At 41.0% G+C, this 27926-nt stretch overlaps 1 protein-coding gene across 1 annotated transcript; it reads left to right on the top strand.

Moving 5' to 3' along the window:
• The first annotated feature begins 461 nt into the window (after positions 1-461).
• On the top strand, positions 462-27926 carry LOC149320434 (vomeronasal type-2 receptor 26-like). Its single transcript, XM_089499658.1, has 5 exons — positions 462-509; positions 17874-18113; positions 24038-24268; positions 26719-26845; positions 26986-27926. Exons 1-5 carry the CDS (start codon positions 462-464, stop codon positions 27705-27707), a joined length of 1368 nt encoding a protein of 455 aa, XP_089355784.1. The 3' UTR covers positions 27708-27926.

Below are 27926 nucleotides of genomic sequence, written 5' to 3'. Positions count from 1 at the left end.
TGGATATTCTTTTTTTAGTGGTCGAGTATCTATTCGGGAAAGGCCTGCCAAAAGAGATCCCTCTTAACAGTTTTTTAGAAGCTGTTTAAGGTGATTATATGACGATTTCATCCAGTAGGCCATTCCATAATCTGGGAGCAGTTGCTGAAAAGGCCCTCTGGGAGGTCACCAACAGTCTAGTTTTTATGGGTTGTAGCAAATTCCTCCCAGAGGACCTGAGTGGACTTAAGTGGATTAAATGGATTTTAAAATGGATTTTAAAAATTCACCTTTTGCCCTGGATCTTCCCAGAAAATTCGGGGCTGTCCATAGTGATGCCAGGTGGCTGTTCCCACTGTGCCACCCACCACCGCCGGCATGAATTGCTTCCTCTTTGGTCAGAATGAGGTTCCCAGCCATGCTGGCTGCTTCGTTTTTGGCCTCAGAGAGAGTGATTCACACACTGCTGCTACTGGCTGTGGATGGCACAGCAGGATGCACAGTCACCTGGCATCACTCAGAGTGCCCAGGTAATGGGGAAAATTGAGGGCAGGTTCAAGGCCAGAGTACTCCAGAATGCTCCCAGTCTATTGTGGCCCATGTAGATGTGGCCTAGGATTGGAAGACCTATGGGATTTGAATCCCATTCAGCCATGGGTGACCTTGAGCAAGTAACACTCTCTCAGCCTTAGAGGAATACCATAGTACACCCCCTGTGAACAAGTATTGCCATAAACGGTTTGCCCTCGGTATTACCATAAATTGAAAATTACTTGAAGGCACAACAACAACAACAACAGAGGCACTACAGATCCTGTGCCTAATGTCTCCAGATTTGGAAAGTCTCCTGTTGAGACGTTTAGAAAAGAAGAAAAACAAAGGAGAACACAATTGCCTAAATGTTATTATTCATTCCAACTAGATAAGAATAATTGAAAATGGGAATTGCATACATGTTGTATCTGCATTCAAAAATTGGTTTGCTTGGAATGACCAATAATGTGAGCAATGGTATGTAAGCAATTTTTCTATTTCCCTCCCCCCCATTTTCCCATTTTTTTTACCGGGGGGGGGGGAGTGGGGGAAATGGAAAAAAACCAAGAAAAAATGGAAAAAGGAAGAAATTTTAGCGTGACTCAGGGAAAACACTGACAAAAATTGTGGGTTTTTTCCTAATTTTTCTGCAGGCCTTCACATCTCTACTTCCTGCATCTAAGGAGAACCAGTCCTGGGGTTTTCTTGGTAGAAGCAGTTAATGCAATTACCCTTTATATTTCTACAGTATGATCACCATTGATGAAAATAATTATCATGGCTTTTGCAAGGCATTCTAGTTCTGAAGAGAAAAAATATTTGTGGTGATATGGTCACTTCAGTGCCATAATATTTTGTTTCTGATATAAACAATTATCAGGTTTTATACCTCACCCCCTTCAGTGCCTTGTGTCCCATTCCTGACTTCTTCCCTGGAAAACTGTGAAACAGAACTTTCCTGCAGTTGCTCTTTCCCATTTCTACCTGTGGGATTTTGTAGATGCTTGACAGCTGAGAAATATGGATGGCAAGATCGGATTCTGAATGCTCCAAAACAGCCACCAGCTGATTCCACCTTCCACATTCATAATTTGGATAATGGTTTACACCGCCAGAAAGTAGGTCTAGCATGGCATCTGAAGTGAGTCTTTCTCTGTAAAGGTTTTCATAGATGGTGTAGCCCAGGGTAACATTTGGTAAGAGCCTGGGATCTTGGTTGATCTCCTGAATGGCAAGCAAGAAGGACAAGATATGCCAGTATCTTGAACTGGAGATGCTGTAAAATATAAAAGAAGTTTCCAGTGGATTGTTATGTTGTCCTACACTGTTCAGGAAAGTATTCAAGAAAGTATTCATCAAAGTATTCCATTACTTCGTTTTTAAAAATCTAAAAACCATTTGTGTGATACCTTTTTCAAACCACCCAAAAGAACACAAAAGTGCATGCCAGGTTTTGTTTCTCCAGAGGAAGTCATCACCTCAAGGTGTTACAAACATCCTTTTTTTCCCCCAGTGGCAAGAGTTTAAGCTGATATTATCAGCATCTGTGCTGGCGAAACGTCAGATGGAAACTCTACTAGAACATGGCCACATAGCCCGAAAAACCCACAAAAAACTATGGATGCCGGCCATGAAAGCCTTTGACTTTACAATAAAATTTTATTTATATGCAACCCCTCCCCATAGGATCAAGGCAGCTTACAACATGGGATAAAACACAACATAAAATACAACATCCAATTAAAATACATCCCGTTAATTCCCTACCCCCCATCCATACTACACTGAAACGTCATTAAACAATCCAAGAAATAGAAGAATTAAGGATTAAAAGAATTACAGGGCCAACTGTAGGGAATACAGAATTTGTATGATCCCTGAATGTCCTTCAAAAGACAAAACCAAGGCAAAGTAGAGGAAGCAATTCAATCAGGCTGACTGCATTCTAGTTATTTGAGGGTGATCCTTATAACTGACAAGTGGGAAGAAGGTGGGGAGAAGGAATGGAGCGAGCAGCATTACATCAACTAAACTGATCTTACGTACCTCTTAAACCTGATGGTGGGGGATTTGGAGAAGACATAGGATTTTTGTTCAAAAGCATATCTTGAAGAAATGATTCCACCAATGAGGAAGTCTCCTGGCTTGTAATAATTCTGTGGTTTATCTTTAGCCTCCAGCAGAGCCAAAGAATGTTGTGCTTCCTGAAGCTCACAAGTGGGAAGAGGCAGCAGCCACAGGACCAGCAGAAGTAATAGTGGGATCATGTTATGTCTCCTTTTTAACTCCTATCAGCTTTGCATCCAGTTATTCAAAAAGAAACATTACAAAAACACTCTTGCATGACCAAGGCTGCCATTGCTTAACAAATACAGATCATCTCTAGCTGTGGCTTTTGAGGTGAAGAGAGCAGGTTCTACCTTGCATGTTAAGCACAACCTGCCCTAAATCCCAAACTCTTTGCAGCCCAGGAGATGTTTTTGAACATCCAATGTTTCTGGCTGTTTGCTGAAAATTACCCCTTGTGACTCTTGTCTCCAGTGTTTCAGTGGTTATTCGCTTTTAAAAAGACCTCTTGAGCATTGGCAAAAAATAAGACCAATGATTTTGATAATTACAATGGAAGAAGCATCACTTCTAAAACATCATGAATTATTTCTATGTGTGTGACGAAAGGCTCAGATGCAGCCGGGGGGGGGGGGGGGGTTACAAGAGGTCAGCAAAATGTCTCCTAATTTTTTTGCCCTTAGTGGAGCAAAGATGATTTTTCCCTGGCCATTAGCAGTGGAGGGGAGCTTTCCCAAGTGCCAGGGTTGACTCACTCTTGCCTATATATTCAACCAACATGAAGTAAATGCCTCTGAACATTGTCAATTGTCAAGATTTCTTTTAATATTCCTTTTATTGAGTCATAATATGCAGTCACCAGGGATGTAACCAGGATTTTGGGAAGGGGGGTCCAGACTAAGTGCCACCATTACAATGGGGCTTGGGCACGGCGGCACAGTGGTGTGCACCATTCATTGTATCTAACGGAAGGGAGGGTCCAGACCCGACAGACAGACAGACAGACACACACACACACCCTTGGCTACGTCCCTGCTGTTACCTTGCACAAATTTTGTCTCCTCTGACAAGCAGCAGGTCTCCCAGGCTGAGAAGCATCTTCCCAGTCTTACCAACAAAGATTTCCATTACAGTTGATAGATAGTAGCTGATCTGAGACCCTGCATTGGCAGGCACAGCTATGACACAGGCCTCAGTGGGTCCTTCCTGTTGCCTCTTTCAATCTACCCTGTAATTGTGAGGACACTGCATTCATCCTTTCCAAGTCCCCTGATCTTCAGGGCTTTGGAAACCCTTTGTTTGGGCTCTGTCTCTCTTAAAACAGACCAATGTTGTCTGTATATGCACTTCAGAAAATTACACAAAATCCAAAAATATATACATATTAAGGACTATATATTAAAGTGTTGCATCTCTGTCTATGCTGTTTCTCTGTATGTTCTGTGGACAATATACTATTTCTTGCACTTTTGGACTGTGGTTACCTTTCCCATTTTGAAGCTGTACATCATTCCAAAAGTCTCCTCTAGTTTTCAATCTGGCAACCCCAAACTGTCAGTCATCTATATCCTCAGATTCAAGCATTAATGGCTTGAAAATATTCAAGAATAATATACATTCCAAAAGCAAACCTTAATTTTGCCAGTTCATATAAGGCACAACCATTTCACTACATCAATGTATTTAAAGGGAATTGAGCATCCATGGATTTTGGTATCCACAGGGGCTCCTGGAACCAAACCTCAGCAGATATCAAGGGCCCACTGTAATATACTACATGTGGGTAGGAAAGATGAAATATGAAAGATAAAAAATAAAATGAAAGATGAAACATAGACTGCAAGCTATATATGGATCAACAGTGACATGAGGTAGCCAAAAAGGCATTGACATTCTAGGATGTATCAGTCAGAGCCTAGTGTTTGCATCAAGGGAAGTTATAGTACTAGTCTATTCTGCTTTGGTCAGAATTCACCTGAACTACTGTGTCCAGTCCTGGGCACCACAATTCAAGAAGGAAACTGGCAAGCTGGTAATCAAGATTGAAATAAAGTCCTATGAGAAATGATTTGGGGATCTGGGTATATTTAGATATATTTAGCCAGTAGAAGACAAGACTTGAAAATGATATTATAGCCATCATTAAATACCTGAAGGCATGTCATGTAGAAGAGTGCACTTGTTACTTATTGTTCTAGAACAAGAACCAAATGGGAGCCTACTTTAAAATTTGGAAGAGCTTCTTGAGTGTTAAAGCTGTGGGTGACTGATAAGCTTGCCTTCTTTGGAAATCTCTAAAGAGGAGTTGAATGACGATCTCATTAGTTTTGGGTTTTTTTCATGGCAGGAGACTAGGTTAGATAGACCTTGCAGTGTCTCCCTAAATATGATTCTATGAAACCAAACCAAAAGAGAGATGGTCAAAATCCAAAAGGCAGAAGGAGAACAGAGAGGAGGGCATGATAACCTACCATCACCGTGTGTTCTACATCAAAGGAGGAGTTGTCGTTTTCTGTATATACCATCTTGTGTGCATATTGATACTAACTCCAAAAGACTGACCTCATCCTTATGTTTAAACAGGGTTTTCCCCCACAATAGCCAGGCTAAATTCATCCTTGCCCTTACTGAACCAAGTTAAACTTTGCAGACATTTTGGTGGATTATTGCAAACATGTTTTCCCCCTCCTTTTCTGCTTATCATTCTTGAGCCACACGGAAAGTTGAGATTGCTACACAAGTGATGCTTCCTTCCCTTATAATTATCAAAATCAAAAAAGGTTGGATGGGAGGGGTTTTTTAAATTGTGTTTTAATTTTAATTTTAGTTGGACTGGATGGCCCTTCCAGCTCTATGATTTGATGATTCAATTATTCTATATGATCTGCATTTTTAAAGACATGGCAACCTTGGTCATGCAAGCAGGTTTTTATAATGTTTTGTCTTGGATATCTGGGTGTGAAACTGCAAGAGACAGTCAAAAGGCGAGGAGGACCTAACAGGGAGAGGCAACATGATCCCACTGGTTTTAGTGCTGCTCCTGTTGCTGCTGCCTCTTTCCACTTGTGAGCCGGAGGAACCAAAATGCCCTTTAGATCTGCTGCATGCTCAAGATACACCACAGAATTATTACAGGCCAGGGGACTTCCTCATCGGTGGTATCATCTCTCCAAGATACGCTTTTCAGCAAGAACCCTATGTCTTCTCCAAAGCACCCTTCATCAGATTTCAGTGGTGAGTAGGAACGTCTTGATTGATACAATGCTCCCCAACCCACACTGTGTCTCCGATTGTAATCATTTCCCAGATTCACTACCAAATTTCTAATACCTTCTGGTCAGACTTATCCAAATGCTTCCTCCACTTTGTCTTTGTTATGCTTTTTGAAGATCACTCCGTGATCATATATTTAAAGCAGTGCATACGTTTAAAACACATGTTCCCAAACTGGGGTGCCCACACCCTCGAGGAGTGCGAGATGGAATTTCAGGGTGTGTGACAAAGATACTTGTGTGAATCTAGATTCAGTTTTCTTTTATCAATCCAAAATTTAGAATTGCCTGAATACGAAGGCAGACTTGCAGATCACAGTCAGCAAGAAATATCCATGTTTTGACAAAATCATGAATGAGAAGCAGGAACAAGGTAGTTATTGAATTTTATGTTCACAAGTGGGATTGATTTTACTGTATATATCTTTTTAGAATCTAAATGCTTGGTTTCGATTTGCATTTGAAGCACTGAGATAAAAGCTTCTTTTTAAAGTTCAGTTTCTCATCTGCAATATTGTATGTGGTTCAAAAATTAGAAATTAGACTACTTCATCTTCAAATGTGATATTAGTTTTGTCTGGAGTGTGAACATTAATCAAGCATTTGCTAGGAGTGTGGGGCATAGAAAACGTTGGGAATCACCATTTTAAACCAATATGTAGTTTGATGTCCCAATGTAAACAAGTATGCAGACATGATCTACAATTTATATTGGGTATGTGGTTGAGGTTTCTGTGACCATGTATGTTAAGGAACATTGGATTTTAGAGTAAAATTTCAACAAATGCCCTGCAAACTTTCAACTAAATTTTAAAAACAATTTTAAATATGAGCCATTTCTGGTTGCTTTCTGAGAGAAAGGCAGCATAGAAATTAAATAAATAAATAAATAAATAAAATAATGACAGATAGCCTCTTTGACTTTAAACCCTATAGTAAGACAAAGATTAGATTTAAGAAAATTCTTCTTAGAAGGGTCTACATGGACTCACCTTCTGCCATATTTTATTGCCTGTATGACTGCCTAGAATCTGCCTAAATACTGTGAAGGCTTTTTGCATTTGATATATGTTAAACATTTCTATGATTATATATGTTTGACTACAGTTAATTTCAACTAAAAACCAAACAGCCTTTTTTTTAATAATGTTTTTATTCCTTTTTCTTACATTAAAATAATAAAAAGCTCTCATAGTAATATCATTCATACATTGCTTTTTATCTTCTTATTCTGAAAGGGCTTTCTCTCTTCCAATATCTTCTTTCTTTCTTTCTTTCTTTCTTTGGATTCTCAGAATCATACTTCATCTTTCTCCCATCTGTCTTTAATCTTCTTCGTTAATCATTTATTCCTCATTCACACAAATACCAATATAATTATAATACAAATCATTCTTTAAATCCATTTCTAGTATTCCACACTTACCCTCCCACCCTCAGACTGACCTCCTGTTAAAACCATAGTTCTTCCCCATCTTTATTACACCAGTTAAGATTGTCCTATGAATTCATTTCTTTAACCTCTTTTCTGGAAGGGCTCGTTCTTTCTTGTTCTACTTATTTTCCCTTCAACCCTTCCTTATCCCATTAATTATTGACATCTTCTTCTATAGCATTACTGTCTGTTACTTCTTGTGCTTTTATTTATCTATTTCCCACAACTTTATTACTTTTTGCTATTTCTTCTTATATTGTTGGATCGATTTACCATTTATACATATTGTCAATCAATCCATTACTGCTTACTCAACTTAGGAGTTTATCACACGAAGGAGACTGGGAGTTTATCCCATGAATATCCCAGAAAAATTGCTTAATTACACAAAACAATTTCACACAACGTTGCACAAAACCCACCATTAAAGTGGTCACAAAGAAGCATTAACATGCATCTTTTTACTTTTAGGATTTCAGCGACAATGCATTTCCGATATCACTTTATTTGCTCTAGTGCGTGTGATAATCATTATACACAATTACTCGCCATTTTCACTTTATTTGCGGGATGATTTAAATGCGCTTTAATCTCTCTTTAATGATGAAATTAGCCCCAGTGTGATAAATGCCTTAGCTTCAATATTCGTTTCTTGGGGGTAGGTATTACTTTGCTTTTTCAATATTTCACATCTGCCACTCTTGCTGTAAGAAGAGTTCTGGAATCAGGGGGATCAAACAGCCTCTTTGGCTAGAACTGCTACTAGGCTCTTCCTAGGATCTCCTTAAGTCCCCTGAAGGCACCATATCTTGTCTTATCTCCAGCCTGGTTAGTATTTGGGAAAGGGACCATCAGGGAATACCAGGTTCAGAGGAAGGCAATGGCAAACCTGTCCTGAAAAATGTCTTGATAAGAAAACCCTACAAGACCATTGCTGTATGTTGGAGTCAATCTGAAGTTACATAACAACAAATCACTTGTCTCTATTTACCTTGTCCCAAAATCCTATGTACCTTGGCCAGGATGAGGCAGTTCTGATTTTTATAGCTAGATTTTTAAGTTTTCAGAAAGTGAGGATTAAAGTAGCCTCCCTTTCTTGCACCAGGCTTTCATAACAGTTTTGTTGTTCTTGTTCTTGGCATGTGTCTTGTCATTCCAAAATAGGGTGATCCTCATGTAAGGTTTTCCTCACAAGACTTATTTTGAGGGGCTGTGCTGTTGCCTTCTTCTTAGGCTGAGAGAAGGTGACCTTCCCAAAGTCACCCAGTGGATTTCCATGGCTGAGCAGGGATACAAACTTAGTCTTCGAAAGTCCTAGTTCAACACTCAGGCAATGAAATTATCACTTGACTCCTGAAACCTAAAACGGCCACATTACCAGAGATCTCAGATATATCTTCATTTCGCTGTCTACAAGGATCTCATTCTCCAAAATCCCTTCTTACAGCAACATGCAAAGAACATGTTTTCAAATCAAACCAGTCCCCAATTTCCCTGTCATGATCAAGGGATTTTTTTTCAACTTCTTGGTCTGGTTAATGTCAGGGATGATGGGAGTTGTAGCTCTTCACCTCTGGCTCGAACTCACCACCTTGTTACGCACTGGCGCTGACCAGTTTTGGTCAGTGGTTAAAGCTTTGCTGTAAAGCAGCAGAGTTACAGAGAATAGGCTGAAGACCCTGACAAACTCTCCAAGCCTTCTCACTCTTGCTTCCACAGAAGTCTTCCCACTTCTTCAGGATCCAGCTGGCTCTTGTATCTTCTCTCAAGACACCAGACAACTCAGTAGTCTTATATAAAAGATCTACTTTATTCTACTATATACAGCTCCAAAACTATCCAATACAACTCCTCACTACTACCCACAAAATACATTGGGATTCATAGCCATTATTATAGTCATTGCAAAATACCACCCACTGTTGTCTGTTTCCACCCAGTGGGCGTGTACATCCACTCTCATTGGTTTTCTTGGTTCAACCCACAATTAATGATTTCATCATCTCAGCCTTGACCACTTAACAATTCTCAGGTGTGTTCAATTATCCACTTTATATTTCTGTCCTTGGCATTTAGGACTTGTTAATTGCATTACCTTTTACACCTGTGTGGCTTCTAATTGCTTCTGCTGAGTCATCCTGACTCTCACATACATGTTTTATTTCTTTGACTGTATATCCCATGTTGCATTTTCCTTAACAATCCCCTCCGAAATAAAATATTGTATGTGGCTTACAATGTCATTCCAACCATTTGTGTCAACCTTTCATGTTTTTCCACTGTCAGTGCTTTAGTAAACAAATCTGCTATGTTATTTTGTGTTTCTATGTACCTCAACTCTATTTCTCCTTTTTGAACCATGTCTCTTACATTTCGGTATCTTACATCCACATATTTGGTTCTGTTCTTTAAACTTTCTGTTTCAGCCATGGCTATGCATGATTGCGAATCTTCTTGAATTTCTACTGGTACTCTGAAATTTTCGTTTAGGTCATTTAACAGTTGTTCAACCCATTGTACTTCGTTCACAATTTCGTTCAAAGCTGCAAATTCTGCTTCAGATGTGCTTAATGCTACGTTAGTCTGTTTTCTGCTTCTCCATACTATTGGACTTTCGCTATACTTGATTATCATTCCTGTAACTGATTTCTTGTCTCCTAATTCTGACGCAAATGAACTGTCTACATAGCAATCTAAATATGCATTACTGCTTCTGATGATTAACTTTTTGTCTATAGTCCCTTTCAAATATCTTAGTAAGTGTTTCACAGCTGTCCAATCCTCAACCTTAGGATCACAAACTCTTCTAGATAAAACGTTAACGGAATACGAAATGTCTGGTCTAGTGTGGCAAGAAATGAATTGTAAAGATCCTATGATGCTCCTGAAAAATGTCTTGTCCTCAAAATCTCTGGCTGTTGGTTCAGAAACGAAACCAGTTGTCATTGGAGCTCTAACTATTTTAGCATTCTGTAGTCCACACTTTTCAATCAAGTTTTCTATGTTCTTTCTCTGGCTTAACAAACAATGTCCTTATTGTGTCCATTCAACATTAATGCCTAAATAAGATTTCAACAAACCTAGATCTTTTAAAACAAATTTTTCAGACAACTCTTTCTTTACTGACTCTATGTCCTGTTTAGACTTTGCTGCTACGCACAAGTCATCCACATAAATCACCAGCACTATGTCTCCTTTTGTATAAACACAAGCATCTGCAACGCTCCTTTTGTATCCTAACTTAACCAACTCGTCATTAATGCACAAATTCCAAGCTCTGGCACTCTGTTTTAAACCATATAACGCCTTCTTCAATCTGTAAACTTTCTGACTTCCATTCTCCTCAAAACCTTGTGGCTGTTCCATAAAAATTTCTTCATCCAAATTTGCATTTAAATAATCTGTTTCAAAATCAAAATGTTCAACAACTAAATTCCTTCTTGCTGCTACAGCTAACACCATTCTCAAACTTTCTGGCTTTGCTGTTGGAGAATAAGTCTTGTCAAAATTCTCATATTGCTGTTGTGCAAAACCCTTAGCTACTAATCTTGCTTTGTACTTAATGCTACCATCAGGCATTTCCTTTCTTTTATACACCCATTTACAACCAATCACTTTCTTATCCGTAGGTCTATCCACAATTTCAAACACATTTTTGTTCACTAGGCAACTAAACTCACTATCCATTGCATCACACCATCTTTCTTGTTCTTCCCTAGAAAAGGTTTCTAAGGCCTGTTACAGACTGCCAAAATAAAGCTGCTTCGGGTCTCTTTGGAGGTATGCTCTTTAAATGATGCATGGGTCCTAAGAGTCCGGAGGTTGCGCCAAAGCCACACTCCATTCCTAAGCACTGGAATGCAGCTTTGGTGCAGCTTCCGGATCCTTAGGATGCATGCATCATTTAAACAGCATACCTCTAAAGAGACCCGAAGCAGCTTTATTTTGGCAGTCTGTAACAGGCCTAACTCTTCAAAACTCTCAGGCTCTTCTACAACTGTACAGGCTCTTGCCTGTGTCACAACAAATCTATCTGGTGACTTTCTAACTCTGTGACTACGCCTGGGTATGAATTCTGTCGATCTGCCTCTCTCCTCATCACTGTCCGCACTAGAAGTTGTTGTCTTTCGGCTAAACCTTTTGTCTTCTGTCATTCTAGTGGTTACTGGTCTTGGTTGTGTCTCCCCATCTGAGGTACTACCACTACTGCTAGTAGAGGCTTCTGGCTTGACTGAAACCCCTCCGTTTCCTGAAGTTGGTTCAGTCTGGGCTTCCTGCTCACTTGAGCTACCTAACCTCAAGAACACTTCTTTATTGGCATGCAGCTTGTCCCAGCCAGCATATCTTTCAAAATTTGCAGACCTAGAATACTGTACTTCTCTTCCTCCTAAATGGAACTTGTAGCTATTCCCTGAGTATCCTAAAAACATAAGTCTTTTACTTTTTGGTTCTCCTTTTCTCCTAAAACAAGCAGGTATGTATACATGTGCATATTGTCCAAAGACTCTTAAATATTTAAAATTTGGCACTCTCCCATACAAGACCCTGTAGGGAATGTCTTCAATCTCAGAATGAAACAACCTATTACTTATGTGTATGGCAGTCAGAGTTGCTTCACCCCAAAAGCTGTCTTTTACTCCGGCATCTGCCATCAAGCAAGCAGATATCCTTTTAATGTCTTGGATTTTTCTTTCTGCTAAACCATCCTCACTTGGACAAGCAGGGTTAGTGGTTTCATGTCTTATCCCCACCTTCTGAAACCAATTATACAGCTGGTTGTTTAAAAATTCACCACCTCTATCTGTAACAATTGTCCCAACTCTGCTATCAAATTGTCTTTCAATCATTCTTACCCATGCTTTCAAACTTTGCCCAGCATCAGACTTATTTTTCAATATTTTTACAAAAGCATATCTTGAATATCTGTCCACAATTACTAGGAAATATTTGCTTCCTCCTAGAGACAAACAATTAGCTTGGGCTACATCTGCATGTACAAACTGAAATGGTCTTTGAGCAATTCTTCTGGATTTCTTAGCTACTGGAAAAGCTCTGACCTTGACTTGATTACAAACTGTACAGTCTAAATGATTTTTACATTCTGCTACTTTCAGATCTGGACACATGCTTATTAAATTCTTTAAACACTTAAAACTTGCATGGCCAAATTTTCTATGCAGCTCATGTATGCAGTCTTTGTGCAATGGCACATTATCAATACTGTTAGCATTCTCTACCTTGTAATTATCAACATTTTCCTCTAAGAAATAAAGCTTATCCTTTTTCAAGCCTATTCCACGCAGTTCCCCATTCAAGGTTATTTTACACAGATTCTTTTCAAATGTGACTATGTAGTCTCTGTCTGTTAATCTGCTCACTGATAATAAATTGTTTTCTAATTCCTTTACATGCAAAACATCAGTAAAGTTTTCTTTTAGCCCTGGAATGTAAACTGTCCCCATTTGATTTACAGTACTGAGCTCATTCCCATCAGCCAAAACTACCGCATTTACATTTGCTGGCTTCTTATCACTTATTAAATTAATGTTATTACACATGGAGGTCGAGGCTCCTGAATCTACAAGCCATTTGGAGTTTGCATTTCGTTTTTCCTTAATCATGGTCGCAAACACCTTATTATTATTTCTATTGTCCTTCAAAAATGGCGGCTTGGACTGCTTCTGCCTCTGGTCGTGCCATGGTTGCCATCTGCTCTCTTGCTTGCTTCTATCAGCGGCCAACTGCTTGCAGTGCCTCTGCAGATGTCCTATCTTCTTACAGTAGAAACATTTTCTTTGCTCCCTCAAAGAAGCTGCCTGGTCCATCCCACACACATCAGGCTTGGCTTGTTCACTTGGCACGCTCTTAGAAGTTGCTGCGTCATTCCTCTCAGACAACCTCCTCTGGTTCTCTTCCAGAATCCTGGCCACAACTAAGTCTCTCGTCAATTCTTCTGCCGGTAAGTTTTGCAAAGCATTGGTAATGTTGCTCCAAGTAGGGTCTAGTGATTCAATCAAAATATAGCACTGCTGTTCTCTACTTATTTCAACTCCTCTTAGCTCAGCCTGCACAAACAAGTTTTGCATTGTTTTTAAATGTTCTATCACACACTGCCCTTTTGCCATCTTCTGCCTATAAATTCTCTTAGACCATAGCATTTTTGCAAAGGCAGTTGAAGGAGTGTGTAAACGCTGCAGAGTGTCCCAAACATCTTTCGCGGTTTCCTTATCTCTGACGTCATTAATCAAGTCTTCCTCAAGCATTAGAAAAAGACAGGCTTTTGCTTTGTTATCTTTCTCTTTCGTGGCTTCATTAGCATCGGCTGGCAGTCCAGCTTCAACTGTGGCCCATAAACTTTCTTTTACTAGTAGAGACTGGGCATAAATCTTCCAGGTGGAGTAGTTGCTTCTGTTCAATTTACTAAACTTCAAAATCTCCATCTTAATTTGTGCAGTGACTCAATTGACACAGTCCTTCTGAGTATGCACAGCTGACCCCTTTCGGGCTTAATCAAAACACAGGAGGAGTTACTCACGGAGCTTATCAGTGCAGCACAAACAGCTTGCTCTGATCTGTCATCCACAAAACTGTCTTCCACTCTCTGGAACTTTCAGCTTCTGTGGATGCTGGGTGCTGCAGTAACTGGGCCCATAACCCTTGTCAGGGATAATGGGAGTTGTAGCTCTTCACCTCTGGCTCGAACTCACCATCTTGTTACGCACCGGCGCTGACCAGTTTTGGCCAGTGGTTAAAGCTTTGCTGTAAAGCAGCAGAGTTACAGAGAATAGGCTGAAGACCCTGACAAACTCTCCAAGCCTTCTCACTCTTGCTTCCACAGAAGTCTTCCCACTTCTTCAGGATCCAGCTGGCTCTTGTATCTTCTCTCAAGACACCAGACAACTCAGTAGTCTTATATAAAAGATCTACTTTATTCTACTATATACAGCTCCAAAACTATCCAATACAACTCCTCACTACTACCCACAAAATACATTGGGATTCATAGCCATTATTATAGTCATTGCAAAATACCACCCACTGTTGTCTGTTTCCACCCAGTGGGCGTGTACATCCACTCTCATTGGTTTTCTTGGTTCAACCCACAATTAATGATTTCATCATCTCAGCCTTGACCACTTAACAATTCTCAGGTGTGTTCAATTATCCACTTTATATTTCTGTCCTTGGCATTTAGGACTTGTTAATTGCATTACCTTTTACACCTGTGTGGCTTCTAATTGCTTCTGCTGAGTCATCCTGACTCTCACATACATGTTTTATTTCTTTGACTGTATATCCCATGTTGCATTTTCCTTAACAATCCCCTCCGAAATAAAATATTGTATGTGGCTTACAATGTCATTCCAACCATTTGTGTCAACCTTTCATGTTTTTCCACTGTCAGTGCTTTAGTAAACAAATCTGCTATGTTATTTTGTGTTTCTATGTACCTCAACTCTATTTCTCCTTTTTGAACCATGTCTCTTACATTTCGGTATCTTACATCCACATATTTGGTTCTGTTCTTTAAACTTTCTGTTTCAGCCATGGCTATGCATGATTGCGAATCTTCTTGAATTTCTACTGGTACTCTGAAATTTTCGTTTAGGTCATTTAACAGTTGTTCAACCCATTGTACTTCGTTCACAATTTCGTTCAAAGCTGCAAATTCTGCTTCAGATGTGCTTAATGCTACGTTAGTCTGTTTTCTGCTTCTCCATACTATTGGACTTTCGCTATACTTGATTATCATTCCTGTAACTGATTTCTTGTCTCCTAATTCTGACGCAAATGAACTGTCTACATAGCAATCTAAATATGCATTACTGCTTCTGATGATTAACTTTTTGTCTATAGTCCCTTTCAAATATCTTAGTAAGTGTTTCACAGCTGTCCAATCCTCAACCTTAGGATCACAAACTCTTCTAGATAAAACGTTAACGGAATACGAAATGTCTGGTCTAGTGTGGCAAGAAATGAATTGTAAAGATCCTATGATGCTCCTGAAAAATGTCTTGTCCTCAAAATCTCTGGCTGTTGGTTCAGAAACGAAACCAGTTGTCATTGGAGCTCTAACTATTTTAGCATTCTGTAGTCCACACTTTTCAATCAAGTTTTCTATGTTCTTTCTCTGGCTTAACAAACAATGTCCTTATTGTGTCCATTCAACATTAATGCCTAAATAAGATTTCAACAAACCTAGATCTTTTAAAACAAATTTTTCAGACAACTCTTTCTTTACTGACTCTATGTCCTGTTTAGACTTTGCTGCTACGCACAAGTCATCCACATAAATCACCAGCACTATGTCTCCTTTTGTATAAACACAAGCATCTGCAACGCTCCTTTTGTATCCTAACTTAACCAACTCGTCATTAATGCACAAATTCCAAGCTCTGGCACTCTGTTTTAAACCATATAACGCCTTCTTCAATCTGTAAACTTTCTGACTTCCATTCTCCTCAAAACCTTGTGGCTGTTCCATAAAAATTTCTTCATCCAAATTTGCATTTAAATAATCTGTTTCAAAATCAAAATGTTCAACAACTAAATTCCTTCTTGCTGCTACAGCTAACACCATTCTCAAACTTTCTGGCTTTGCTGTTGGAGAATAAGTCTTGTCAAAATTCTCATATTGCTGTTGTGCAAAACCCTTAGCTACTAATCTTGCTTTGTACTTAATGCTACCATCAGGCATTTCCTTTCTTTTATACACCCATTTACAACCAATCACTTTCTTATCCGTAGGTCTATCCACAATTTCAAACACATTTTTGTTCACTAGGCAACTAAACTCACTATCCATTGCATCACACCATCTTTCTTGTTCTTCCCTAGAAAAGGTTTCTAAGGCCTGTTACAGACTGCCAAAATAAAGCTGCTTCGGGTCTCTTTGGAGGTATGCTCTTTAAATGATGCATGGGTCCTAAGAGTCCGGAGGTTGCGCCAAAGCCACACTCCATTCCTAAGCACTGGAATGCAGCTTTGGTGCAGCTTCCGGATCCTTAGGATGCATGCATCATTTAAACAGCATACCTCTAAAGAGACCCGAAGCAGCTTTATTTTGGCAGTCTGTAACAGGCCTAACTCTTCAAAACTCTCAGGCTCTTCTACAACTGTACAGGCTCTTGCCTGTGTCACAACAAATCTATCTGGTGACTTTCTAACTCTGTGACTACGCCTGGGTATGAATTCTGTCGATCTGCCTCTCTCCTCATCACTGTCCGCACTAGAAGTTGTTGTCTTTCGGCTAAACCTTTTGTCTTCTGTCATTCTAGTGGTTACTGGTCTTGGTTGTGTCTCCCCATCTGAGGTACTACCACTACTGCTAGTAGAGGCTTCTGGCTTGACTGAAACCCCTCCGTTTCCTGAAGTTGGTTCAGTCTGGGCTTCCTGCTCACTTGAGCTACCTAACCTCAAGAACACTTCTTTATTGGCATGCAGCTTGTCCCAGCCAGCATATCTTTCAAAATTTGCAGACCTAGAATACTGTACTTCTCTTCCTCCTAAATGGAACTTGTAGCTATTCCCTGAGTATCCTAAAAACATAAGTCTTTTACTTTTTGGTTCTCCTTTTCTCCTAAAACAAGCAGGTATGTATACATGTGCATATTGTCCAAAGACTCTTAAATATTTAAAATTTGGCACTCTCCCATACAAGACCCTGTAGGGAATGTCTTCAATCTCAGAATGAAACAACCTATTACTTATGTGTATGGCAGTCAGAGTTGCTTCACCCCAAAAGCTGTCTTTTACTCCGGCATCTGCCATCAAGCAAGCAGATATCCTTTTAATGTCTTGGATTTTTCTTTCTGCTAAACCATCCTCACTTGGACAAGCAGGGTTAGTGGTTTCATGTCTTATCCCCACCTTCTGAAACCAATTATACAGCTGGTTGTTTAAAAATTCACCACCTCTATCTGTAACAATTGTCCCAACTCTGCTATCAAATTGTCTTTCAATCATTCTTACCCATGCTTTCAAACTTTGCCCAGCATCAGACTTATTTTTCAATATTTTTACAAAAGCATATCTTGAATATCTGTCCACAATTACTAGGAAATATTTGCTTCCTCCTAGAGACAAACAATTAGCTTGGGCTACATCTGCATGTACAAACTGAAATGGTCTTTGAGCAATTCTTCTGGATTTCTTAGCTACTGGAAAAGCTCTGACCTTGACTTGATTACAAACTGTACAGTCTAAATGATTTTTACATTCTGCTACTTTCAGATCTGGACACATGCTTATTAAATTCTTTAAACACTTAAAACTTGCATGGCCAAATTTTCTATGCAGCTCATGTATGCAGTTAAAACAGTTAAAACTTCTAGTGATGAAACATCTTGTGTGCATTTGTATGTCTTTGTGGGTGGCTTTATAAAGGGGTTTTTTAAAAACCTATGCCAAAACAGATATTGTCCAAAATGGCTGTTTAGATTTACAAAAGAAAGAATGGATTTTTTGTTTTGTTTTCACAATACAGAGTAGGATTGTATAACTGGGCATTTCAAACTTTATGTATTTTTTTCAGTGTCTCCTCCTCAAGGTTCTGGCACCTCTTATCTTTCGTGTTTGCCATTCAGGAGATCAACCAGCATCCCAGACTCTTACGCAACATCACCTTGGGCTACGCCATCTATGAAAACCATTACAATGAAAGACTCACTTCAGATGCCATGCTAGACCTGCTTTCTGGTGGAGAAAACAGTCTTCCAAACTATAGATGTGGAAGACAGGATAAGCTGGCGGCCATTCTTGAATATTCTGAGTCTGATGTCGCCATCCATATTTCTCACTTGTCAGGCATCTACAAACTCCCACAGGTAGAAATGGCGCATGGGAGAGGAGAACAGCGAGAGGAGGGTTTCATTTCATTGTCTCTCCTTAAAAGTTGTCAGGAATGGGGACACAAGTCATAGGAAGAGCTGAGAGTGAAAAACACAAGAATTATTTATATCAGGGGGAGGGAAGAATATAGCAGTAAGTCCATGATCTTGGGTTGGGCATTCTATGGAGTTTATCACACGGGCATCCCATGCAAAAACGGGATTTAAACTGGGGGGAAATCCACAAAAGCGGATTGATTTTCAGACGTCTGATATTAAACAAGACAGAAAGTGGGGGGAAACCTGCAAAAGAGGGTTGTTTTTCAGATGATGGGGAGGAGTTAATGAGCATTAATGCACTGCTTTTTACTTTTGGAAAACCCCAAAGTCAAAAGTGGCATATTTTGTCACCTTTCTGTCCAGGTTAATGTCATGTTAATGTTTATTAGCACTGATGTGTCTGAAAAACACCTGCTTTTGTGGGTTTTTTCTACGTTTTAATTCCTCTTTCTGCATGGGATTTGGGCACTTTGTCTACAGTTGAAGTCCTTCTCTTGATTAATGCATTGCATATTACAATTCTGTATAGGAGTGGGCACTGTTAAGATTCCTGCTTATATCATGGATTCTATTAACCTGTCCAAGCAAACCAATTGTTGAATAGAGATTCAATATGTTGGCAATTCCCATTCTCTAGTTCAGACTAACAATAGCTTTTAGGCAATTATGGTACTGTTCTGCTTTGTTTGTGTCATGTTTTGTTTTATTTTGTTTTTTGCACTACACTGAACAGAAGTCTCTCCACCAGTGTTGCCAATTTCGCGGTTTTCACGCGAAAACGGGGACTTTTCAGAGCTTTTCGTGTGATTTTCGCGCCTGGCTCTTTTCCAGTGCCTTTTCGGCGACTTTGGCCCATTCAGCTCCAGCCTGCTGCAGAGCAACCAATCCTTTGGAGTGTAAGAGTTTTCAGCCAAGAGGGCTGGAGAAAAAACTCTCTCTCTCTCTCTCTCTAATGACTCCCTCTGAGAGCCAGGACGGAGCAAGCTCAACCAACCCCAACTGTTTGGAGGAATAGTTCAGCCAATCAGAGAGAGGACAGTGATTGCCCCCCCCCAGGCATTCTCAGGCTCCAGGGGCAAAGCACAGTGGCTGCAGTGCTGGAGAGAGAGAGGCAGGGAGTGAGGGATCTTGGCTGGCTTAATCCCAATTGCCTTGGATTTCCAAGTAAGACATAAGTTTTAAGGCACACAAAGGCAATACTTGATCATGGTATCATGGCTTGATGTTGTGGACTTCTGTGTCTGCCTGAGAGTGACATTTGAATTTATGAATTCCTGAGCTTGGGCAGAGTGCCCCAAGCCTACCTCTCAGGGTCGTTGTTGTACTGTGAGGACCATTTGGGTTGTGTGATGTGAATGTGATGTCCCTGTGTGTGTGTGTGTCTGTGTTAGTGATTAAATATGCCTCTGAGCATGGGCAGAGCACCTGGTAAGTTGGCATCCCTGCCCTGTCTCCCCAGAATTTTGTTTTGTGGCTCTCTTTTGCATTCTCTTTTCCATTGCCATCCATACTGCAGAAATAATCCAGTTTGGCACTGCTTCTAACTGCAAGGCTCCCTGCGATGATGGGATTCTGGGCACAACAAACCACCAAGCCCAGAATTTCATGCCTGGAGCCCTGGCTGGTAAAAGCAGTGTCTCAACATGTCACAACAAACTACAATTCCCAGGATTCCCTGGTTTGACAAGGGAATTGCTTCCACGCTTCCAGATCCCAGCCCCAGAGAATGAGTCTACAGGATATCAGTGTTGCCAGTTTAAGTCCACTTCTTTAGCTGCATTTGGATTTAATAATGATAATAATAATAATAATAATAGTGATGATGATAGAGAGATCTTGTAGCACCTTTGAGTCTCACTGAAAAAAAAGTTGGCAGCATGAGCTTTCCTAGACTTAAGCGTATTTCCTCAGATGCATGGGAATTGTAGTTCATTGTGGCACCAGAGCTCTTTCTCACAAAACTACAATTCCCAGGGTTCCCTAGCACTGAGCCAGGGCAGTTAAAGCAGTCTCAAACTGGATTATTTCTGCAGTATGGATTGGACCTTGAGCATTTTTAATAACGAAGGTCCAAAACACTGCAGAAATAATCCAGTTTGTGACCGCTTTAACTCTCCTGGCTCAGTGCTAGGGAATCCTGGGAATTGTAGTTTGTGGTACCAGAGCTCTTTTTGATAAAGGCTCAATGTCTCACAAAACTACACTTCCCAGGGTTCCCTAGCACTGAGCCAGAGCAGTTAAAGCAGTCTCAAACTGGATTATTTCTGCAGTGTGTCTTGGACCCAACTCAGGCTGCATCTTCACTCCAGACTCCAGAGACAATTCCCAGGATTCCATAGCACTGAGCCAGGGCACCTAAAGTGGTCTTGAACTGGTTTATTTCTGTAGTCTGTCTTGGACCTAACTCAGGCTGCATCTTCACTCCAGAGACAATCCAGTTTCATACCGTTTTTACTGCCACGGCCCAGTGCTATGAAATCCTGAGAATTGTAGTTTGTTGTCACACCAGAGTTTGCTGAGAGAGAAGGTCAAATGTCTCCGAAAACTAGAATTCCCAGGATTCCCTAGCACTGAACCATGGCAATTAAAAGGGTGTCAAACTGGATTTATTTCTGCAGTGTGGTTGCAATCCGAACACATTTCTATTTGGCACAAAGCTTCCTGAACCCCCTTCATGTCAAAATAAATATCTTAAAAGGACTGAAAGATTCTTTGTTTGGTTCAATGGTGATTTTGAGAGTTGAAATAAGTTACAATTATTTTTATTCAATTATGTTTACGTTTATTTGCAAAACATCCGCCATTTTAACATTATGGGAATTTTCCGGGAATTGTGACTGAATATTCCGTGTGATCTGGGGGGATTCAGCGGGTTTTGGACAAACATTTTCGGGAATTATCTTCGAAGCTTGTTGGCAACACTGCTCTCCACACCTGGCTGGGGGGGGGGGGGGTTAGGGGCAGGGATTTGGTCTGTAGCACTCCCTTTGTTGTGTGTGCCTTCATGTCATTTCTGACTTATGGCAACCCTAAGGTAAACATATAATGGGGTTTTCTGGACAAGATTTGTTCTGAGGAGGTTTGCCATGACTTTCTTCTGGGGCTGAGAAAGTGAGACTTGCCCAAAATCACCAAATGGTTTTGCATAGCTGGGAAGGAACCTCAATCCTGGTCTCCTGGAGTCCTAGTCCAACATTCAGACCACACTGGGTCTCTAGCAGCAGCACTGCCTGGTCCCTGTGTTTTCCTCAGAACTATAATAAATAATAATAAATTGGCAGAATATAAAAGACAATAATGCTGGGAAATGTTGAGGGAAGTAGAAAGAGAGGAAGGCCACATACTAGATGGATGGACTCTATCAAGGATGTGTCTAAGCAGGTTTCTATGTGCATTGCATTGGATTCACAAGGAAACCTCCCTGTTATCAGAAGTTCTTTTAAGCTGGAACTCCTGGTCAGATATGGCTATTTATTAATTTATTTATTGAATTTATACTTTAGCTTTCTCCCATGGTGGCCTCCACGGTAGCTTCAGTCAAACACAGAGAACCCTCTCTGTGTGTATTCCAAAAGCTTGCCTTGAATTGTTGCTGGTGTTGTGTGTGAGAGAGACACCATGAATGGGGCCATCCAGTCCAACCCCCCACCACCACCACCACCATACAGCAAGACACAATCCAGACACTCTCAACAGATAGTCACCCAGCCTCTGCTTAAAGACCTCCAAAGAAGGAGACTCCACCACATTCCAAGGGAGTGTGTCCACTATCAAACACCTCTTACTGTCAGATAGTCCTTCCTAATGTTGAGGTGGAATCTCTTATTTCCTGTAGATTGAATCCATTGCTCAGGTCCTATTCTCTGAAGCAGCAGAAAACAAGCTTGGTCCAGCCTCAGTATGACACCACTTCAAATACATAAATCATATCACCTCTTAACCTTCTCTTCTCCAAGCTAAACATTACTAGATCCCTAAATTTCTCCTAACAGGGCATGGTTTCCAGACCCTTCACCATTTTGGTTGCCTTCCTCAGGACACACTCCAGCTTATCAACATCCTTTTTGAACTGTGGTGCCCAGAGTTGGATACCAGGTTCAAAAAAGGCAAAGAGAAAGCTTCATCCACATTGAGTGGCAAATCCATGTTACTGCCCTTTGGGTGCTGTGGCATTGACCGTCTCTGGGGTGGACCGCACTGGCAAGGACTCCAAACGGGTTGCAATGTACCCCTCTCTGAAAACCAGCCCATGGTTTACTGCATGGCAAGGGGTGCTTTAGATATTTTGCCACACCTCAATTCTTCCCTGAAGCATACCACAACAGTTTGCACACAAAGAACTGCATTGTTTTTACCCATCATAATGATAGGTGTTTCATTTGAAATTAATCATTTCAGAATAAGAAACACCTAATGTTTATGCTAAACAGCATAGTAACAAATCATCTTTTCCTCAGTAGATCAGTTATGGCTTTGCTGCCCAAGAACTCAGTGATAAAACTCAGTTCCCCTTTATCTACCGCATGGTGCCCACAGAAGAAACCCAGTACCGGGGGATAGTTCAATTGCTCCTGCATTTTGAATGGACGTGGATTGGTCTCTTGGCTCCAGAGAATGACAATGGAGAAAGGTTCATGAGGGTCTTGATGCCTCTGATGATCAAGAATGGAATTTGTGTTGCCTTCTCAAAAAGACTATCGGACCAATCATCCTTAAATGAATAATTCCAGCAAGATCTCCTTGTCAAGTGGGCACAAGTCAATGTGCTTGTTTCATATGAGGACTCTCGCTATGTCTTTAGTCCACTCAGCTTCACTCACAATGTTGGGACGAAAATGTGGATCACAACAGCATCTCAGGACATCAATCTGAACTTACATTTTAGACGTCAAGACTTCCTGCTCTTCCATGGTTCCTTGTCCTTGGTTATGAAGAATCCCCAAAGGATTAAACACACCTCCCATTTCTCAGAGTCCTCTGTTACATATTTGCATATTCGAGATTTTGATGTTGCTTTAAAATTTTGTGTAAAATCCTTTCACTGTTTCTGTTTGAAACATGAGTCCTCGGTAAAAAGTTGGACAAGATGCATAGAGAAAGAGGCACTGGAAACATTGCCTCAAGAAGAGGTTGAGAGAATCCTGTCCCAAGACAGCTACAATACCTACAAAGGTGTTTTTGCTGTGGCACGTGCCTTAAATGCTGCCCTTTTATCCAGATCCAGGTCCATGTGGATGGGAGATGGAGGATACAGGATGGATCATCAAAGGCTGCAGCTGTGGCAGGTATTCCTTTTGGCAGCACCCATGCAAATCTGGAATGCTGTGCACGATTTCAAATGTTGCCATTTTCTGAAGCAAATCTTGGTTGCGAAGTTGCTAAAAGAGAAAAGGTCAATTGTTCTCCCCCAGCTTCCCTGTAACCTGTTGTAGGGATTTCAAGAGATTCCCCCCCCCCCCCCCCGGGAGCTTGATTCCTGTTGCTGGGAACGATTCAGTTTTCTTAGCTGAAATTGGTCAGTCCACCTTTAGTCCATGTGGCTCCACTTCTTATTCTGTCAGCTTCCCATTTGGAGGAAGAGCCTTTACACAGCAGGCATTTTTTTGGTTCTCTCAATGTGTGGGAAAAGCATAACGTATTCATTGATAATCTACTGGTTTTTTGTTAATTAAAGAAAACTGCCAAAAAAACTCAAAGGAACATAATATTGTAGTCATCGTGAATTGTTATGAGAGATTGTCATGGTTGCCTGCCTGGTTCAGAGAATTTCTGGGGATGGAATAAGAAGAGGGGAATTAAGGACTAAGAGAACGCTCCCTTGCTTTTAGCAAAATGACATCCTATTTTCTCTACCTTTCTAGCTTCATCATTTCTTAAGAGATGTCCAGCTTTCTAATGCTTCAACAGAGGGGCAAGGCTCACATGAGGATGTGGATCTGGTAACACCTGGCTTTGATATTGTGAACTGGGTCCTGTTTCCAAATGAGAGTAAAGCCAGAGTGAGTGTTGGGCGTATAGAAGTTGGGCCAGACTCAGATATAAAACTCACCATTCACCCGGAAGCCATTGTGTGGCCCTTGCAGTTTAACAAGGTAAGAGAAATACAGGGCAGGGGAGTAGTGACGTCAATCCTGTCAGCTGTGGCAATGAATCCTTTCCAGAGTTTAGTCTTAACCCTAAATGAGCTATCAAAGGTGCTGGATGTATTTCAGGTTGGGATCTGGCACTTGAGGTCGATTCAATAAAAAGCGTCACAACTGACATGATAGGAGACACTAGCCTCCACTGAGGAAATGCTCTGGTTTATTTACTGGCCAGGATGCTGTATTGTGCTTGTTCAAATACATCTAAGCTATGTCTGTGCTTTATCCTCTTCTGCTGAATGCTAACATGGTCCATCCAACCATTGAAAGCTCTGGTCAAGAGTTATGCCCCATCCAAGAATGTGCAATGCATGTGAAATTGTTATGCCTATGATGTTAGCACACCCTACAACCACTGGATACACGGTTTCATAATAAATATCTAGAATTGGGCATGTTTTGAGGCTATGATGACCTATGGAAATACATGTGTAAGATACATGCTGATTGTAGGATATGCACAGACCTAGATTAAACTAAGGCAAGGAAATGGGTTTTGCTGAACACCTTACACGCGTCCCATTCTCTTTGCATTTCCTCTTGAAATGGAAGCAAACGAAGCAACTGTTAAAGCAATCAGTGACCATGCCCCATACTTCACCTTCTCACGTTCTTACATCCCCCTTCCTGCCCAGTCTTCGAGGGGTTGTCTCAAACCTAATCAACATGTTGACACTCTGGTGTTAAAACCACCAAGCCATTCCTGACCCTTTTGTCACTCCCCTGGAACAGCCATCAAAGCCTTTGATAACACAAAACATCCATCAAGGGAATGAAATAAAGTATTAAATATTTCCCTCTATCTTAGTCACATTGTTCACAGACCAGAGCTCCGCTCACAGATTGGTATCCCCCTGTATAAGCCTTAGCTATGACCTGAGCCACTGGTATACATAGATGAAAACATGCCTGCAAGTTAGCCCTCCTTTTGAGGTGTAGTTTCCCAAAGATTTCAAAGAAACACTGGCATTGATATGGGGAGCCCTAACATCCCCTTTGGGAGTAACAGTGGAGCTCCACTTACTGAACGAACCATGGAATTTAGTATAACTCCATGAGAACTTGCCCTTGTGTGTGACATCAGTAGAATTTTTGCCAGTGTCTCTGACCATTGTTTACAAATGTATTACAAAACACAATTCAGGCACTATTCCACAAACTAATTCACAGAAGACCAGGAATGCACTTATCAGCACAATTAACTGGGTTTAAAATTCACATTATGGGGCTTAATGCTGATTAAATGTGTATAGGACCCACATCCATTAGGCTGGGAAGAATACAGCTCTCTTTCTTCTGCCATGAATTTATGGCCGTGGAGTGGAGGCAAGGAATGTTTTGGGAGGAGGTCTGTTTCATCTGTGCTATAGAGCAAGATACCATGATAAATCTGGAAAACTGGTCTGATTCAGGCCTGGAGATCTCTGAATTTTCCTATGTAAATATGGATAGGTGTATATCCTACATCAGGCTGTTCCAAAAAAAACTATGATGAACAATCACTTGCAAGCTGGACACTTTAGAACTATAGAATGGGAATGCTCTTAGAAGAGTACAGATCTGAATTGTTTCTGCTGCACCTTGGGATTATGTGATATGTGACAACACTTATGCTTCTGGTTGCCTTAAATTGAAGCAGTAGAAAGTGGAAACATGTTGTACTATTCTTTCAACAATTCCTTTTAGGTGATTCAGGATGTGGACACTCAGTTGTCAGTTTGTATGATGAGTGTGTTTTATTGCCTGAGCTCTTCCTTCGAACTGGATTTATAGTTTATTTCTTTATTATACCCTGTAGCTTTTCATTCGATAAACTCTCTTCAGTATATATATGTAGAGGAAAACAGGGTAGAAATGTTTACAGGAGGAAACCCCACAATACATGAAACTGGTCATGATACCCCATTTTGAATTTTCAAAAGTTTTGAAAACTAAGCTAAGTGTTGCTTCTTTCCAAACTATGGCGGGATACAAACCGCCATATAGTACGTCTTCTATTCGTACTAGGGTTAGGAAGGGGCGGTGCTTCCACACACCCCTAACCCTAGTACGTATAGAATACGTACAACATGGCGGCGCCCCTTCCACATGGGGGCCGCCATGTTTACGTACTGGACGCATAGCTTCCAGACGTGTCGCGGCGCCTATGACGTCGCGAGTCCGCACCAGGCGCGTCGCGACGTCATAAAGGCGCTGCAAAAAGAAGCTCCGAAATGGAGCTTCTTTTTTGCTCCGCGCGGGAGCCGCGCGGTTTGGCTGCTGCGGCTCCCTCGCGGAGCAAATGGCGCCGGCGGGAGACCGCCGCAAAGCGGCGGTCTGTATCCCGCCTATGTTATTACTTTGCAGAGATGAAATTACTCCAATGCTTTTTCCTTGATGCTCCTTCTCTTTCTTTCCAGACAGTGCCTCATTCCAGGTGCACCAAGAAGTGTTTGCCTGGATATGCTAAAAAAGTCCAAGAAGCAAAGCCATCTTTCTGCTACGCTTGTGACCAATGTCCAACGGGAACCATCTCCATTCAGGAAGGTGGGAGAACCCTGAGGAAATGAGGGACATTAGTTCCCCATCATCTTTTGCATACATTTAATAGAGTATAGAATGATATTTTATTTATTTGACTGAATAGGAATGGAGTTATTTGCTATTATGTCACTCTTTCTCCTTAGATGCAGAACATTGCACCAAATGTCCAGAAGATCAGCATCCAAACAAAGACAGAGATCAGTGTCTTCCTAAGGTCATAACATTCCTGTCTTATGAAGAACCTTTGGGGATTGTCCTGGTTTCATTTGCATTAGTCTTGTCCCTCTGCACAGTTGTTGTTTTACTTATTTTCATCAAATACCTAGACACTCCAGTAGTCAGAGCCAACAACCGGGACCTCTCTTACCTTCTGCTTATTTCGCTCCTGTTTTCTTTCTTGTCCTGCTTCCTGTTCATTGGCCAGCCAAGGAAAGTAACTTGCCTTCTTCGACAAACTGCTTTCAGCATCATCTTCTCCATTGCTGTCTCTTCTGTTTTGGCCAAAACGATCACTGTGGTGCTGGCCTTCCTTGCCACAAAGCCAGGAAATAGGGTGAGAAGATGCCTAGGGAAGAGCTTGGCAAACTCCATCGTGATTTCTTGTTCCTTTGTTGAATTTGTCATCTGTTGTATATGGCTGGGCACCTCTCCCCCATTCCCTGAGTCTGACATGCACTTCCAACCTGGAGAGATCCTTCTGAAATGCCATGAAGGATCTGCATCCATGTTCTACACTGTCCTTGGCTACATGGGCTTCCTGGCTGCCATCTGCTTCACAGTTGCTTTCCTGGCCAGGAAGCTGCCTGGTGCCTTTAATGAAACCAAGTTGATCACCTTCAGCATGCTGGTCTTCTGCAGCGTCTAGGTCTCCTTTGTGCCCACTTACCAGAGCACCAAGGGGAAATACATGGTAGCCGTGCAAATCTTCTCTATCTTGGCCTCCAGTGCTGGGCTACTGGGATGTATCTTTATCCCCAAGTGCTACATCATTGTGCTGAGGCCAGATCTGAACACAAAGGGACATCTAATGACAAAATCCAAAGATAACTTTTGAGCACTTTGACTGGAGATAGTAAAAGGGCAA

Source organism: Sceloporus occidentalis, unplaced genomic scaffold (assembly GCF_023333645.1).
Source record: "Sceloporus occidentalis isolate IW3139 unplaced genomic scaffold, rSceOcc1.0.p SCAF_1, whole genome shotgun sequence".
NCBI classification, from domain to species: domain Eukaryota; kingdom Metazoa; phylum Chordata; class Lepidosauria; order Squamata; family Phrynosomatidae; genus Sceloporus; species Sceloporus occidentalis.
This window is presented reverse-complemented; position numbering and strand designations above follow the sequence as displayed.